The 15486-nt window shown below is 55.4% G+C and overlaps 7 protein-coding genes across 7 annotated transcripts in view; 3 read left to right on the forward strand and 4 right to left on the reverse strand.

The window, feature by feature from the left end:
* Positions 1–1760: 1760 nt before the first annotated feature.
* LOC106899548 (scale keratin-like) lies at positions 1761–2135 on the reverse strand. The gene has a single exon (XM_014961424.1). The coding sequence runs from the start codon at positions 2124–2126 to the stop codon at positions 1761–1763; it is 366 nt and encodes a 121-aa protein (XP_014816910.1). The 5' UTR covers positions 2127–2135.
* Positions 2136–4020: 1885 nt separating this feature from the next.
* LOC106899550 (scale keratin-like) lies at positions 4021–4392 on the forward strand. Its single transcript, XM_014961426.1, has one exon. The coding sequence runs from the start codon at positions 4027–4029 to the stop codon at positions 4390–4392; it is 366 nt and encodes a 121-aa protein (XP_014816912.1). The 5' UTR covers positions 4021–4026.
* A 1275-nt stretch (positions 4393–5667) lies between these two features.
* On the reverse strand, positions 5668–7095 carry LOC106899543 (scale keratin-like). Its single transcript, XM_014961418.1, has 2 exons — positions 6760–7095; positions 5668–5790 (listed from the first exon to the last, which is right to left on the reverse strand). The coding sequence occupies exons 1-2, from the start codon at positions 7084–7086 to the stop codon at positions 5668–5670; spliced, it is 450 nt and encodes a 149-aa protein (XP_014816904.1). The 5' UTR covers positions 7087–7095.
* A 1340-nt stretch (positions 7096–8435) lies between these two features.
* LOC106899547 (scale keratin-like) lies at positions 8436–9083 on the forward strand. Its single transcript, XM_014961423.1, has one exon. The coding sequence runs from the start codon at positions 8436–8438 to the stop codon at positions 8799–8801; it is 366 nt and encodes a 121-aa protein (XP_014816909.1). The 3' UTR covers positions 8802–9083.
* A 1407-nt stretch (positions 9084–10490) lies between these two features.
* Positions 10491–11137, reverse strand: LOC106899546 (scale keratin-like). Its single transcript, XM_014961422.1, has one exon. The coding sequence runs from the start codon at positions 11135–11137 to the stop codon at positions 10772–10774; it is 366 nt and encodes a 121-aa protein (XP_014816908.1). The 3' UTR covers positions 10491–10771.
* Positions 11138–12779: 1642 nt separating this feature from the next.
* On the forward strand, positions 12780–13154 carry LOC106899549 (scale keratin-like). The gene has a single exon (XM_014961425.1). The coding sequence runs from the start codon at positions 12789–12791 to the stop codon at positions 13152–13154; it is 366 nt and encodes a 121-aa protein (XP_014816911.1). The 5' UTR covers positions 12780–12788.
* A 1258-nt stretch (positions 13155–14412) lies between these two features.
* LOC106899544 (scale keratin-like) overlaps positions 14413–15486 on the reverse strand; it is a 1515-nt gene continuing 441 nt past the window's right edge. Inside the window, exon 2 of the mRNA XM_014961419.1 lies at positions 14413–14468. Within this exon, the coding sequence (XP_014816905.1) occupies positions 14413–14468 (56 nt within the window). The remainder of the gene's footprint in view (positions 14469–15486) is intronic.

The following is a 15486-nucleotide window of genomic DNA, read 5'->3' on the forward strand; positions in this document are numbered from 1 at the left end:
ATCATAATATCTGCATTTTAAATTAGAGACCAGAGGATTTCACTGGTCTGGAGGTCTATTAGTGTCTCAAAGTGTCTCCTAAAGCTAAAGGAAGTGTGAAAAAATTTATCACAGGAGAGAATTTAGAATGTATTTTCATGGAAAATGAAGAAGTGAAGGTCTTATACTATAACAGTAACAGCATCAAACAGAGAAAATTCACTGTGTGTTTGAAAACACATTGATAATCATATCATAGAATCATGGCATGGTTTGGATTGGGTTCCCGTTCCAATCCAGGGAACCACTGAGCCTGGATTGGTGGTTGCTCCAAGTTCAGCCCAGGTTGCTCCAAGCCCCCTCCAACTTGGCCTTAAACTCCTCCAGGGATGGGGCAGCCACAGCTTCTCTGGGCAACCTGGGCCAGGCTCTCACCACCCTCACAGCAAAGAAGGTCTTCCCCATGTCTCATCTCAATCTCTCCTTTCAGCTTCAAACCCTTCCCCCTCTTCCTATCGCTCCCCTCCCTCATCAAGAGTCCCCCCCAGCTTTCCTGGAGCCCCTTGAGGGACAGGAAGGGGCTCCCAGGTCTCCCTGGAGCCTTCTCTTCTCCAAGCTGAACCCCCCCAGCTGTTTCAGCAGAGGGGATCCAGCCCTCCCAGCATCTCTGGGGCCTCCTCTGGCCCCACTCCAACAGCTCCATGCCTCTCCTGTGCTGAGGACCCAGAGCTGGAGGCAACACTGGGTGGGGGGGGTGTCTCCCCAGAGCAGAGCAGAGGGGCAGAATCTCCCCCCTGGCCCTGCTGGCCACTACTTCTGGGGATGCAGCCCAGGGGGCGGGGGGCTTTCTGGGCTGCCAGCGCATGCTGCCGGATCCTTTTGACCTTCATCAACTATGATGAGAAACTTCTCATCAACTAATGAATATCAACTATACAAAAAAACCCACCTTATCGGAATAAGGTGCAGGAGAAGATTTTTGAAGCTAAAGCAAAAAAGTAAGAGAATGAAAATACATACAGGATGGAAATGGCTGGTTTTAATCTTTAATTTTTCTGCTCTCTCCACTAAATATATACGACATTGGCCATGAATGAAAAATACTACTCAAAATGATCAACACGGGAAAATATAATAAGATGGAATGTATTACAAGATTTGAAGGAAACAGAAAATAAGGAATATGGCAGTGGAGCAGAAAAACTTCTATATTATGAAGAGGTATAAAGTGAGGTGAATCCTCAACAAAATTTAGAATGAATAAAAGATTAAAAAACAACCTCCTCAAATTTGATGCATAAAAGATTTATTGGAAAACCAAGTTGAATAAATGGAAATATACAAAACAAAATAGAGGAAGACAAGAGGAAAGACAAACAATGAAGAAATGAAGCTAGAAATCTGTACATGTACAGCTGTCAATATGAAAATTCAACAACAGCTAAAAAGAATATTTTATAAAATGTTCACAATGTAAAAAAATAAAGGAGTGGAAGAACCCTGAACACGCAAGACCTGTGAAATATAATAGAAAAGCATAATAGTGAACAGAAGACTGAAAATGGAGTAAAAGTAAAAGATTAAGAACAGCAAAAGAGATGTGTTAAGGAAAATATCAATGGTAGCAACATTTTGGATGACTAGCTGGTTCTAGGATTGTCGACTCCAGACACATACAGAGTGTCGGGGACTGGGTCTAGCAGGGCCCACAGGTGTCCCAGGTGACTAGCTGGTTCTAGGATTGTCAACTCCAGACACATACAGAGTGTCTCGGGATGGGTCTAGCAGGGTCCACAGGTGTCCCAGAGCTTCTTGCTGTAGCGGGGCAAGACACAAGGGCTGCAGGCAGGAGCAGCGTAGGCTCTGCCAAAGGTGCAGAGGCCCCCTGAGCCCTGGGTGGCACCGGCACCATAGAGGCCCCCCAGACCCAGGTTGCCCCCAAAGGCCGGTGCTCCAGAGGAGCCCACCACGGCTTGCTGGGGGAAGGAGCTGAGGATGGGGCCGGGGAAGGTGACCACGACGGGAGGTGGCTGGATGAAGGCCGTGGAGTCGGGGCACTGGCGGGTGCACAGGTCGTTGCAGCTCTCAGCAATGGGCTGAGGGACGGCCACGCTGGTCTTTGGTGGGCACAGGTCGTAGCAAGACATCTTTGTGTGAGAGAGCTGAGCCTGAAAGACAAAGACAGAAGGAAAAGTGTCATGAGTGAGAGGAGATGCCCCATTTGAGCAGTGCCCTGTTCCCAGAACTGCCCTGGAGATTCAGGGGCCTGAGCCATAACGTTACCTGCACCATCCATCGCTTGCCCTTTGCCCAGCCAGCCCTAGATTCAGGGGCCTGAGCCACAACATTGCCTGCACCGTCCATCGCTTGCCCTTTGCCCAGCCAGCCCTACTCAGTGCCCTGCTCCCCACCCTGCCTCTTGCACTCTCTCTGTGCACAGAGGCCACACAAGCCCTCCCCAAGAGACTTTGCAGGGCCTGGCTCTGGGACCTGCGGCCACGGGGGTCCTTCCTCATCTCACCACAGCTCATCCCACCCTGCCTGTCCAAGGCTGCTGCCAGCACGGCCGCTGCTGTCAGAGCTCTCCTGGCCAAGGATGTCCCACTCCCTGCCACAGGAGACACAGACCCACAGGCAACCCCACACCAGCCCCTGCCACAAGAGGTTCAGACCCACAGGCACCCACCTACCTGTTTCCAGAGCAGAGCGAGGCAGGAGCAGTGGATGCCAGTGCTCAGTGAGGCCACTGCTTTTATGCTGGTCCAGGGAGCGTGGGGAGGAGCTGGACGCACTGGGGGCACGTGGCCCACGCCAGCCAAGCCCCTGCCTCCTCCCTGGGTGACACGGGGTTGTGTAAGAGGGCATGCAGCGTGACAAAGCCTGACTTCAAGTGTCCTGCGTGCCATAGCTCTTCACCAAGGGCTTCGTCTTGGGGTGGACCCAGGCCTTCTTTGCAGAGATACAGGAAAGTCCAGGGTTGTCCTGCATGCCATAGCTCTTCACCAAGGGCTTGGTCCTGGGCTAGACCCAGGCCTTTTTTGCAGAGATACAGGAAAGTCCAGGGTCATGACGCTGGCCAAAAAAAGGATGACATACGTTTTGTGGCTGTCATCTTCCGAGGTATGAGGTTAGGAAATGACAAATGACGTGCATTCCTCTTGGGCACTGCCTGCTCAGCACGTTGTATTATCTGCCTGTCCAACAGAGCCAGTTTCCATGTGCCTTTGACGTTGTACATTGATCTGTGCAGGTCTGGACGATGACGCTGGCCAAAAAAAGATGACATACGTTTTGTGGCTGTTATCTTCCGAGGTATGAGGTTAGGAAATGACAAATGACGTGCATTCCTCTTGGGCACTGCCTGCTCAGCACGTTGTATTATCTGCCTGTCCAACAGAGCCAGTTTCCATGTGCCTTTGACGTTGTACATTGATCTGTGCAGGTCTGGATGAAAAAGAAACCTCATGCACTTCCTAGAGGTGCATAATGCAAAGAGCAGAGACTCCCACATGGGGACATGTCGCACAGGCTAGTGCGATTCCCTCAAACGAGTTCTGTGACCCCCATTTCCTGGGAAATGATTCTGATCAGGGGTTTCCATTCAGGTGCTGGGGATATTGCGTCTCCATCTGGTGATAAAACAGCAGCAATTCCAGCAAGGGGATGCCTGCTCTAATTTAGCCCAGAAAGCAGAAAGGGGAGGAAAGGTTGTGAAGTGGGATATACTGGTTTGGGGAAGGGGATGCTGACTCAGGGAGGGGCAGGAGAAGGTCAGCACCATCTTCCTCAGCAGGAGGGAGTGTCGCCTCTGCAGATTGGTCCAGGTGGTGCTGAGCAAGGCCTGGGAGAATATAAAAGCTCTGCCTGTGCCAGGCTCTCCCAACCACTGCTCTGCCTGCCTTCTCCTTCAGGAACAGGGTAAGTCGGAGACTGTCTCACCTCCTTGTCCCTTTCTCCAGCCCCAGCTCATCTGCCTTGGGTGCTCCCCTCTGCTACTTACTTACCATCTCTGTCTTCTTGCAGAGCACCATCCAATCCCACACAAAGATGTCTTGCTACGACCTGTGCCCACCAAAGACCAGCGTGGCCGTCCCTCAGCCCATTGCTGAGAGCTGCAACGACCTGTGCACCCGCCAGTGCCCCGACTCCACGGCCTTCATCCAGCCACCCCCTGTCATGGTCACCTTCCCCGGCCCCATCCTCAGCTCCTTCCCCCAGCAAGCCGTGGTGGGCTCCTCTGGAGCACCGGCCTTTGGGGGCAACCTGGGTCTGGGGGGCCTCTATGGTGCCGGTGCCACCCAGGGCTCAGGGGGCCTCTGCACCTTTGGCAGAGCCTACGCTGCTCCTGCCTGCAGCCCTTGTGTCTTGCCCCGCTACAGCAAGAAGCTCTGGGACACCTGTGGGCCCTGCTAGACCCACACCACACACAGGCGCTGCCCTCAGACCACCTGCCAATGTCACCAGCACCCATGCAGGGCTGAGTGTGTGGGCACAGGATACCCAGCAGTGCTGAGCTGCTCCAGTCAAGGCCTGGGCATTTGGCAGTGCTGCACACTCTTGGCCCTTCCCTGCCCTCTTCCCCTGCCCTCTGCTCTCCTCCCTTGCACTCTCCTCCCCACTCGGGGATGGGGAAGAGCTGGACCCAAAAGGCTGTGTGGGGCTGATTGGCTCAGTCCTCCGCATCTGTAAAGCTGCACCAAGGGGGCATGTGGAGTGAGAAGCCATGCTCTGGAGAAGATCCCTCTGCCTCCCTTTTGACCTTGCATCGGTCATCTCTGGGTCTTGCCCACAATCTCTCTGATAATTTCTCCTGCCTCTCTGGACACAATAAAGGTTTTCTGCATGCAAGTCATGTCTCCTTCCTTCCTTGTCCCAAACTGGGAAGACCCTGGGTTGTAGGGACCAGCATTTCTATGAGGGCAAAGGCTGGTTCTGATCTTCTCAGACTGGGTGAGGGTGGGCAGTTTTGGGAGAGGGTGGATGGAGTCAGAAAGGGGAGGGAGAGCGAGGCTTTTGTTGGAGCTTAAAGGAGGTGGGGAAAGGGCAGGAGAGGGGCTGGCAGTGCTTCCTTGCCTGGCTTTCTTGGCCCAGGAATGACACCAACTCTACCAAGTGCCTCTGCTCTGCAGAAGCATGGCAGCATCTCTGGGTGTCTGCGCAGAGGAAGCTGGACCAGAGCCAGCGTTCAAGCCAGGACATGGGAAATGGCTGTGGATTGCTGGAGAGCTGTGTGCCAGGAAAGGCCCTGGGATGCTGGGTGACACTGAGTTGAGCATGAGTTGGCAAGGTGGATTGTGGCCAAGGCAGCCAGTGGTTCTCTGAGCTACATGGAGAAGAGTGGTTGCTGGGAGGTGAAGGGTGAGTTCCTTGTCCTCTGCTCACCTCTGTGGTGCTGTGTCCAGGGATGGGCTCCCCAGCACAGCAGAGATGTGGGGCTACTGGAGAGAGTTCAGCAAAGGACCACACGGATGATGAGGGCACAGGGAGCTTGTCTCCTCTGGGGACGTCCTGAGAGAGCTTGGACTGTTTCAGGTGCAGTGGAGCCTCCAGTTGGGATCTCATCATGTGCACACAGGACTGAAGGAAAGGTTTTTAGAAGATGGAGCCAGGCTCTTTGCAGAGGTGTCCGGTGCCTTGACAAGAAGCAACAGGCAGCAGCTGAAACACCGGAGGCTCCGCCTCAATATCTCAACTCACTGTTTTCACAGTGAGGGTGACCAAGCACTGGCACACGTTGTCCTGGGAGTTTGTGGAGTCTCCATCCTTGGAGACATGCAAAAGTCGTCTGGACGTGTTGCTGCGCAGCTGGCTCTGGGTGGCCCTGGAGGAGGGGGCAGCACCAAAGCCTGTCCTGCAAGGTCTTCTGCCACAATAATCAGGGTAGGTTCTGTGAGATTTTGTGTCTGCTGCACAGAACGGAGGAGCATCAGGTGTGTTTGTGCTGAAGAAGGGCAGGAAATGAAGCAGTGGAAAGGATAAGGGAAATTGAAGGAGAATACAGATGGCAGGAGTTAGGGGAAGGGAGAAAGGAACAGAAATGAAGGAGAAGTAGGACAAGAAAATGAATAGAAGATGAATGGGAATGAGGAGAAGCAGAATGGGAATGAGGAGAAGATGAAAGGTAAAAGGAAGGAGTTTTAGCAGAAAAGTCAGACAAGAAGGAAAAGGCTAAGGTAAAGATCAGCAGAGAGAGAAAGAAGTAGAAGAGAATGAATGATGGAAAAGTGAAGGGGATATGGAAGAAGAGGAAGAGTCTTTCTGTCCCAGGGAAAGAGATGAACACCAGAAACACAAAGGGGCTGGAGCCGCAGCAGGAATTGCTTCTGGCGTGCTCCCAGCCCCGGCCAGATGTGATCATGCCCAGGAAGGCTGAAGATCTGCAAACACCCCAGGGCTGCATGTCCTGCAGGAGGGTGAGGGAACCCTGCAGCCTCCACTGGCCTTGGGAAGAAAAAAACAGAGGCAGGGGTAGGATGAAGGTTTGTTTTATTGACTGGAAAAAGACACATGAGACAGAGTCAGGCAAGCTGACCCCCTCCCACCCATCCCGGCCAGGCTCCAGGAGAGGTGTTCCTTCAGGCTTCTACTGGACAGTAGTCATAGGAGAGACAAGAAAGTGCCCTGTGGGATGATGGTGGAGTTCAGCATCTGGGCACGGGTCGGAGCAGAGCAAATACACGGCATGTAGAGAGTAGGAGGAGGGGATAAAGAAGAGGAAGAGTGAGGCTGAACTGTTGCATGGGCTGTGGGTTGTGTGGGTCTGGATCTAGCAGGACCCACAGGTGTTCCAGCACAAGGGCTGCAGGCAGGAGCAGCGTAGGCTCTGCCAAAGGTGCAGAGGCCCCCCGAGCCCTGGGTGGCACCGGCACCATAGAGGCCCCCCAGACCCAGGTTGCCCCCAAAGGCCGGTGCTCCAGAGGAGCCCACCACGGCTTGCTGGGGGAAGGAGCTGAGGATGGGGCCGGGGAAGGTGACCATGACGGGGGGTGGCTGGATGAAGGCCGTGGAGTCGGGGCACTGGCGGGTGCACAGGTCGTTGCAGCTCTCAGCGATGGGCTGAGGGACGGCCACGCTGGTCTTTGGTGGGCACAGGTCGTAGCAAGACATCTTTGTGTGAGAGAGCTGAGCCTGAAAGACAGGGACACAAAAAAACTGTCATGAGAGAGGAGGACATTACCCATTGAAGCAGTGTCCTGTTCCCAGAGGTGCCACCCACCTACCCTTTTCCTGAGCAGAGCGAGGCAGGAGCAGTGGATGCCAGTGCTCAGCGAGGCCACTGCTTTTATGCTGGTCCAGGGAGCGTGGGGAGGAGCTGGACGCACTGGGGGCACGTGACCCACGCCAGCCAAGCCCCTGCCTCCTCCCTGGGTGACACGGGGCTCTTTTGCTGATGCTGTTTCCTCACCAGCCCCAACCCGTTCTATCAGCCCCTCCAATTACCCTGCTCGGACACTTGCCAGCTGCCACCTCATGGGCCAAATGAGCCCCGCTCTCTTCTCATTATCTGGCTGTGTAAGAGGGCACGCAGCGTGACAAAGGCTGACTGCAAGCATCCTGCGTGCCATAGCTCTTCACCAAGGGCTTGGTCTTGAGACAGACCCAGGCCTTCTTTGCAGATCCATAGAGAAGTCCAGGATCATGGAACTGGCCATGAATGTGGCTTTGCCAAGGCCTCCCACATGCCATTGCCCGCATGACATACATTTTGTGGCTATTATCTATTGAGGGGTTGGATTAGGAAATACCAAATCAAAGGCACTCCTCTGGAGCACTGCCTACTCAGCACAATGCATCACTCGCCAGTCCAACAGAGACGGCCTCCATGGACATGCAGGGGTTAGCCATCGACCTCTGCAAGTCTGGGGGAAAGAGACTCCTCCTCTTTCCCGAGGTGCCTGGTGCAATGAGCACAGAGCCTCAACAGGGACACGTGGCACAGCCTAATGTAAAACCACTCACAAACATCTCAGGAGCCCCATTGCTGGGGGAGGATGCTAGTCAGGGGGTTCCCTTCAGTGCTGATGACGTGGGAGCTCAGTCTAGTGGCATGAAAGCAGCAACACCAGCAGGGTGGTGCCCACTCTCATTTGGCCCATGAAGCAGAAAGGGGAGCAAAAGCTGGGAAGCGGGATGTGCTGGTCTGGGGAGGGGATGCTGACTCAAGGAGGGGCAGGAGAAGGACAGCCCCATCTTCCTTAGCAGGAGGGAGTGTCACCTCTGCAGATTGGCCCAGGTGGTGCTGAGCAAGGGCTGGGACAGTATAAAAGCTCTCCCTCTGCCAGGCTCTCCCGACCACTGCTCTGCCTGCCTTCTCCTTCAGGAACAGGGTAAGTCGGAGACTGTCTCACCTCCTTGCCCCTTTCTTCAGCCCTGGCTTCTCTGCCTCAGACACTCCCCTCTGGTGTTATCTTGTCATCTCTCCCCTCTTGCAGAGCACCATCTGATCCTGCACAAAGATGTCTTGCTACGACCTGTGCCCACCAAAGACCAGCGTGGCCGTCCCTCAGCCCATCGCTGAGAGCTGCAACGACCTGTGCACCCGCCAGTGCCCCGACTCCACGGCCTTCATCCAGCCACCCCCCGTCATGGTCACCTTCCCCGGACCCATCCTCAGCTCCTTCCCCCAGCAAGCCGTGGTGGGCTCCTCTGGAGCACCTGCCTTTGGGGGCAACCTGGGTCTGGGGGGCCTCTATGGTGCCGGTGCCACCCAGGGCTCGGGGGGCCTCTGCACCTTTGGCAGAGCCTACGCTGCTCCTGCCTGCAGCCCTTGTGTCTTGCCCCGCTCCAGCAAGAAGCTCTGGGACACCTGTGGGCCCTGCTAGACCCAGCCCCACACACCCCACAGTCCATGGGACAAGTCAGTCTCACACCTCTTCTTCTTTCTGCCCTCCTGCCCCTCTTTCCATGAAATGTCTTTGCCTTGCTCAAGCCTGTGCCCAGATGTTGAACTCCACCATCATCCCATAACACACTTGCTTGTCTCTGCAAAGACCACTGCCTGGCAGAAGCCTGAAGGAACACCTCTCCGGAACATAGGCGAGGCAGCCTGCCTGCCTCTGTCTCATGTGTCTTTCTCCACTCAATAAAACAAAACTGCATTGAACCTCTGCCTCTGCCTCTTCCCTCTCAAGGCTCCATGGGGGCTGCAGGGCTCCCTCTCTGAGGCTATCATCCCTGCAGTGCTGTGGCCAGTGCTGGGCTGCCCAGCCCAAAACTGATGTGAGTCTACTGGTGAGAGAGCAGCAAAGGGCCAAGCACATGGAGTCTGTCTCCTGTTGGGAGAGCCTGAGAGAGATGGGACTTCTCCTCTTGTAGCTGAGGAGGCTCAAGGGGGTCTCAAGGTGCACACATGCCGGAAGAAAAGGCATTAAAATATGGAGCCAGGCTCTTTCCTGTGGTGTGCAGTGCCAGGACAAGAGGCAATGGGCACCAGCTGCAGTACCTGAGGCTCCATCTCAACACCTCAAACCACTGTTTTCACTGGGAGAGTGACAAAGCAGTGGCACAGGTTGTCCTAGGAGGCTGTGGAGTCTCCATCCTTGGAGACATGCAGAAGCCGACTGGACATGATGTTGGGCAGCTGGCTCTGGGTGACACTGTCTGAGTTGGCAGTGTGACAAGCTGCCCTGTAAAGGCTCCGGTGACAATATTCAAGCAGTGATTTCTATGATTTTGTGTCTCCTGCGTAGTACGGAAAAGCTTTAAGTGTGTTGGTCTGTGCTGGGGGCCAGAAGAGAATGTGGAGCTTGAAGGCGTAAGAGGAGGTAAAGTAGAATCTGGAAGAGGTGAGTTTTGGGGAAGGGAGATGGGAAGAGAAAGGAAGGAGAAGTAGGAAGAGAAAAAGAAGGGAGGTTGAAGGGGAAGAAGGCAAAGATTCAAGGTAAGGGGAAGGAGCCTTAGGAGAACAGGGAAAGAGAAAGAAAAGGGTAAGGTAAAGAAGAGGGAGAAGCCCACCAGGGACAAGGAATGGAAAGAGGAGGAATGTTAAAAGGGAAGGGAATAGTGAAGAAGGGAAGATTTTATAATCCCAGAGCCTGAGCATAGCCACAGAGATACGAAGAGTCTGGAGATGCAGCAGGAATTGCAATAAGGTCTCCCCTCAGCCTCCTCTTCTCCAGGCTGAATAACCTCAGTTCCCTCAGCCTCTCCTCATATCTCATATCTCCAGACTCCAAGAGTCTGGAGATGCAGCACGAATTGCTCCTGCCTGGCTCCCAGCCCCTGGAGAAGCCAAATTCATGCACAGGGAGGCTGGACGGTCTTGAAACACCCCAGGGCTGCATGTCCTTCAAGAGGGGAGCAGCTTGTGGTCAGGCAGGACCTTTGAAGATCAGCTGAAGGAGCGTTTGTGGGCAGAGAAGGCAGGGCTGGGAGCTGTCCCCAAAGGCAGCTGGGCCTGTCTCTGCTGGGGCTCAGAGACTGCCCTGGGGTGGCTGGCAGGGTTGACTGGCAGGGCGAGGGAGCCCTGCAGCTCCCAGTGTGCATTGACAGAGAAAAGGCAGAGGCAGGGGTTGGATGCAGGCTTTTTTTATTGAGTGGAGAAAGACACAATAGGCAGAGGCAGGCAGGTTGACCCACCAGGCTTCAGGAGAGATGTTCCTTCAGGCTTCTGCCAGGCAGTAGTCATAGGAGAGACAAGAAAGTGCCCTGTGGGATGAAGGTGGAGTTGCGAATCTGGGCACGGGCCAGAGGAAGGCAAACACGTATCATACAGAGAGGAGCAGGAGGGGATAAAAAAGAGGAGGCATGAGGCTGAGTTGTCCCAAGGGCGGTGGGGTGTGTCGTGCTGGGTCTAGCAGGACCCACAGGTGTCCCAGAGCTTCTTGCTGTAGCGGGGCAAGACACAAGGGCTGCAGGCAGGAGCAGCGTAGGCTCTGCCAAAGGTGCAGAGGCCCCCCGAGCCCTGGGTGGCACCAGCACCATAGAGGCCCCCCAGACCCAGGTTGCCCCCAAAGGCTGGTGCTCCAGAGGAGCCCACCACAGCTTGCTGGGGGAAGGAGCTGAGGATGGGGCCAGGGAAGGTGACCATGACGGGGGGCGGCTGGATGAAGGCCGTGGAGTCGGGGCACTGGCGGGTGCACAGGTCGTTGCAGCTCTCAGCGATGGGCTGTGGGACGGCCACGCTGGTCTTTGGTGGGCACAGGTCGTAGCAAGACATCTTTGTGCGAGATCAGATGGTGCTCTGCAAGAGGGCAGAGATAGTAAGAGAGCAGCAGAGGGGAGCACCTGAGGCAGAGGAGCCAAGGCTGGAGAAAGGAGCAAGGAGGTGAGATAGTCTCTACTTACCCTGTTCCTGAAGGAGAAGGCAGGCAGAGCAGTGGTTGGGAGAGCCTGGCAGAGGCAGAGCTTTTATACTGTCCCAGCCCTTGCTCAGCACCACCTGGACCAATCTGCAGAGGCGACACTCCCTCCTGCTGAGGAAGATGGGGCTGTCCTTCTTCTTCCCCTCCTTGAGTCAGCATCCCCTCCCCAGACCAGCACATCCCGCTTCCCACTCTTTCCACCTCTTTTTGCTTTGTGAGCTAAATGAGAGGAGGCATCAACCTGGTCGCGGTGCTGCTGTGAAGGCATCAGATGCATATCCCCTATCCACAGCACCTGAAGGGAAGACTGTGACATGCATCATGTCCCAGCAATGGAACTCCAGGAACACTTGTGAGGGATTGTCACGAGCCTGTGACATGTCCCAATGTCCAGGTCTGTGCTCCTTAGACAATGCACCCTGGGGAAAAGCACAAAGGGTCTTTCTCCCACAGACTTGAAGAGGGCAACGGCCAACACCCCCAGGCACATAAAGGCTGGTTCTGTTGGACTGGTGAGGGATGCATCGTGCTGAGTAGGCAGTGCCCAAGAGGAGTGCCTTTCATTTGGCATTTCATAACCTCACACCTCAGCAGATAATAGCCACACAACGTATGTCATGCAGAAGGCCATCTTTTTGGCCAGCATCATGACCCCGGACTTCCCTGTATCTCTGCAAAGAAGGCCTGGGTCCACCCCAAGACATAGCCCTTGGCAAAGAGCTATGGCACGCAGGATGCTTGCAGTCAGCCTTTGTCACCCTGTGCACCCGCTTACACAGCCAGATAATGAGAAGAGAGTGGGGCTCATTTGGCCCATGAGGTGGCAGCTGGCAAGTGTCCGAGCAGGGTAATTGGAGGGGCTGATAGAACGGGTTGGGGCTGGTGAGGAAACAGCATCAGCAAAAGAGCCCCGTGTCACCCAGGGAGGAGGCAGGGGCTTGGCTGGCGTGGGCCACGTGCCCCCAGTGCGTCCAGCTCCTCCCCACGCTCCCTGGACCAGCATAAAAGCAGTGGCCTCACTGAGCACTGGCATCCACTGCTCCTGCCTCGCTCTGCTCAGGAAACAGGTAGGTGGGTGCCTGTGGGTCTGTGTCTCCTGTGGCAGAAGCTGGCGTGGGGCCTTCTTGGCCAGGAGAGCTCTGACAGCAGCGGCCGTGCTGGCAGCAGCCTTGGACAGGCAGGGTGGGATGAGAGGAGTTGGTAGAAGGAAGGAGCCCTGTGGCTGTGGCACAGAGAGCCAGGCCCTGCCCAGGCTCTTGGGGAGCACTTGTGTGGCCTCTGTGCGTGCAGAGAGGGAAAGGGGATGCGTGTGGAGAGCAGGGCCTGGAGTGGGGCTGGCTGGGCAAAGGGGAAGCAGTGGGCAGTGAGGACAAGGTGGTGTCTCTGGCCTCTCCAAGTCCAGGGCACCTCTGGGAAAAGTGTGATGTTTGGTTGGGATATCTATTCCTGCTCAAAATATGTTCTTTCTGCCCGTATCTTTCAGGCTCAGCTCTCTCTCACACAAAGATGTCTTGCTACGACCTGTGCCCACCAAAGACCAGCGTGGCCGTCCCTCAGCCCATCGCTGAGAGCTGCAACGACCTGTGCACCCGCCAGTGCCCCGACTCCACGGCCTTCATCCAGCCACCCCCTGTCGTGGTCACCTTCCCCGGCCCCATCCTCAGCTCCTTCCCCCAGCAAGCCGTGGTGGGCTCCTCTGGAGCACCTGCCTTTGAGAGCAACCTGGGTCTGGGGGGCCTCTATGGTGCCGGTGCCACCCAGGGCTCAGGGGGCCTCTGCACCTTTGGCAGAGCCTACGCTGCTCCTGCCTGCAGCCCTTGTGTCTTGCCCCGCTACAGCAAGAAGCTCTGGAACACCTGTGGGCCCTGCTAGATCCAGACACACACACAGCAGAGACCCTGAGACAACTCAGCCTCACTCTTCCTCTTCTTTATCCTCTCCTCCTACTCTCTACATACAACATATTTGCTTTGCCCAGATGTGCAACTCCATCATCTCACAGGGCATTTACTTGTCTCTGCAAGGACCACTGTCTGGTGGAAGCCTGAAGGAACACTTCTCCTGAAGCCTGGGGGGAAAACCTGCCTGCCTCAGCCTCATGTGTCTTTCTCCAGTCAATAAAACAAGGTTGCATCCAACCCTTGCCTCTGCCTTTTCTCTCCCAAGGCCCAGTGGGGCTGCAGGGCTGCCTCTCCAAGCCTGTGGTCCCCACCAGCCATGCCAGGGCACTCTCTCAGCCCCAACCGAGCCAGGCCTGGCTGTCCTTGGGGACAACCTTCACCCCTGCCAGCTTTGACCACACACACTCCTGCACCTGAGCTCCAAGGGTCCTGCCTGAACACAGGCAGCTCAACTTCTTCAGGACATGCAGCCCTGGGGTGTTTCCAGGCCTTCAGCCTCCCTGTACCTGAGCATGGCTGCCCCCGGGGCTGGAAGCCAGCCAGGAGCAATTCCTACTACAGCTCCAGCCCTCTTCTTTCTGAATGGCTCTGGGCAATCCCCAGGAGAAACAAAGCCTTCCCCTTCTTCTTCCTTATCCCCTTCCCTTTCTTATCCTTCTTCCTCTTTTCACTCCTTCCTCTCCCTGTTGTTCCTTACCTTACCCTTCTCCTTTCCTTTTCCCTGGACTCCCAAGGCTCCTTCCCTCTTCCCTTTAATCTTTGCCTTCTTCCCCTTTGTCATCCCTTCTTTTTCTCTCCCTACTTCTCCTTCCTTTCTCTCCCTCACCTGCCCCTTAAATCAACTCTTCCATGTGTTCCTTTAACCTTAGTGCTTTCAGCTCCACATTCTGTTCCCTCCTCCAGCAGAGACCAACACACCTGATGGTCCTCAGTTGGATGCAGAAGACTCAAAATCACAGCAATCCCAGGCTGATGCTTGTTGTGGCAGCTGCCTTTGCAGGGCATCTTGTCACACTGCTGACTCAAGTAGGGTCACCCAGCACAGGCTGCCCGGCACCATGCCCGTGTGACTTGTATATATCTTCAAGGAGTGAGACCCCAGAACCTCCAGGGACACCTGTGCAAGTGCTTGATCAGCCTCACAGGGAAAAAGAGTGGTTTTGAGTGCTGAGGTGGAGCCTCTTGTGTTTCAGCTGGTGCCCATTGCTTGGCTCCATCTTCTTAACACCTTACCTTCCTTCAGTCATGTGTGCCCCTTGATGAGAGCCCACCAGAGCCTCCTCAGCTACAAGACCAGCAGTTCCAGCTCTCTCAGGCTCTCCCCACAGAAGGCAGGCTCTCTGTGCCTTCATCACCTGCGTGTCCATTTGCTGGACTCTCTCCAGTAACCCCACATCTCTCCTGTGCTGGGGAGACCAGAACTGGACACAGCACGGCAGCTGTGGTCTGGCCAGTGCTGAGACAAGGGCCAAGATCCCCTCCATCCACCATGCAGGCCAGCACACAGATGCCTGCCTTGCTCACAATCAATTTGGCAGCTTATGCTCACCTCAGTGTCCACCAGCACCCCTAGGGCCTTCCTGGACACACAGCTCTCCAGCAATCCATGGCCATTTCCCAAGCACTGGCTTGAACTCTGTCTCTGGTCCAGCCTGCTCTGCGTGGACACCCAGAGATGCTGCTGTGCTTCTGCAGAGCAGCATGACCTGGCAGAGCTGGTGTCCCTGCTGGATTGAGAAGGCCAGGCAAGGAAGCACTGGCAGCCCCTCTCCTGCCCTCTGCCCTTTCCATACCTCCTGCAAGCCTCACTAAAAGGACTTCTAGCCCTTGCCTGCTCCCTGCAATTTCCCCTCTCCCAAAAAGGCCAAAACCTCACCCAGGCTGGAGATCCCAGGAGCAGAATAGTTACCCCTCCCATGGCTTTGGGACCAAACCCCCTGGTCCTCTGAACTTGGGGCAAGGAAGGAGGGAGACATATTTTGCATGCAGGAAAACTTTATTGTGCCCAGAGGGGCAGGAGAGATTGCCAGAGAGACCTTGGGCAAAACCCAAAGCAGCTGGATGCCACGTGTTCCAAGAGTCAGAGGGGTCTTCTCCAGAGCATGGCTTCTTCTACCGAAAGGACTCTTGGTGCAACATTCCATATCCGGAGGACTCAGGCAATCAGCCCCACACAGCCTTTTGGGTCCAGCTCATTCTCTGAGCAAGAGATGAGGGGAGAGGACAGGAGAGCAGAGGGCAGAGGAATAGGGAGGGAAGGGCCAAGGGTGTGCAGCACTGCCAGCTGCCCAGGCCTTGACTGG

The sequence above is a fragment of the Calidris pugnax genome, unplaced genomic scaffold (assembly GCF_001431845.1).
Source record: "Calidris pugnax isolate Ruff unplaced genomic scaffold, ASM143184v1 scaffold516, whole genome shotgun sequence".
NCBI lineage: Eukaryota > Metazoa > Chordata > Aves > Charadriiformes > Scolopacidae > Calidris > Calidris pugnax.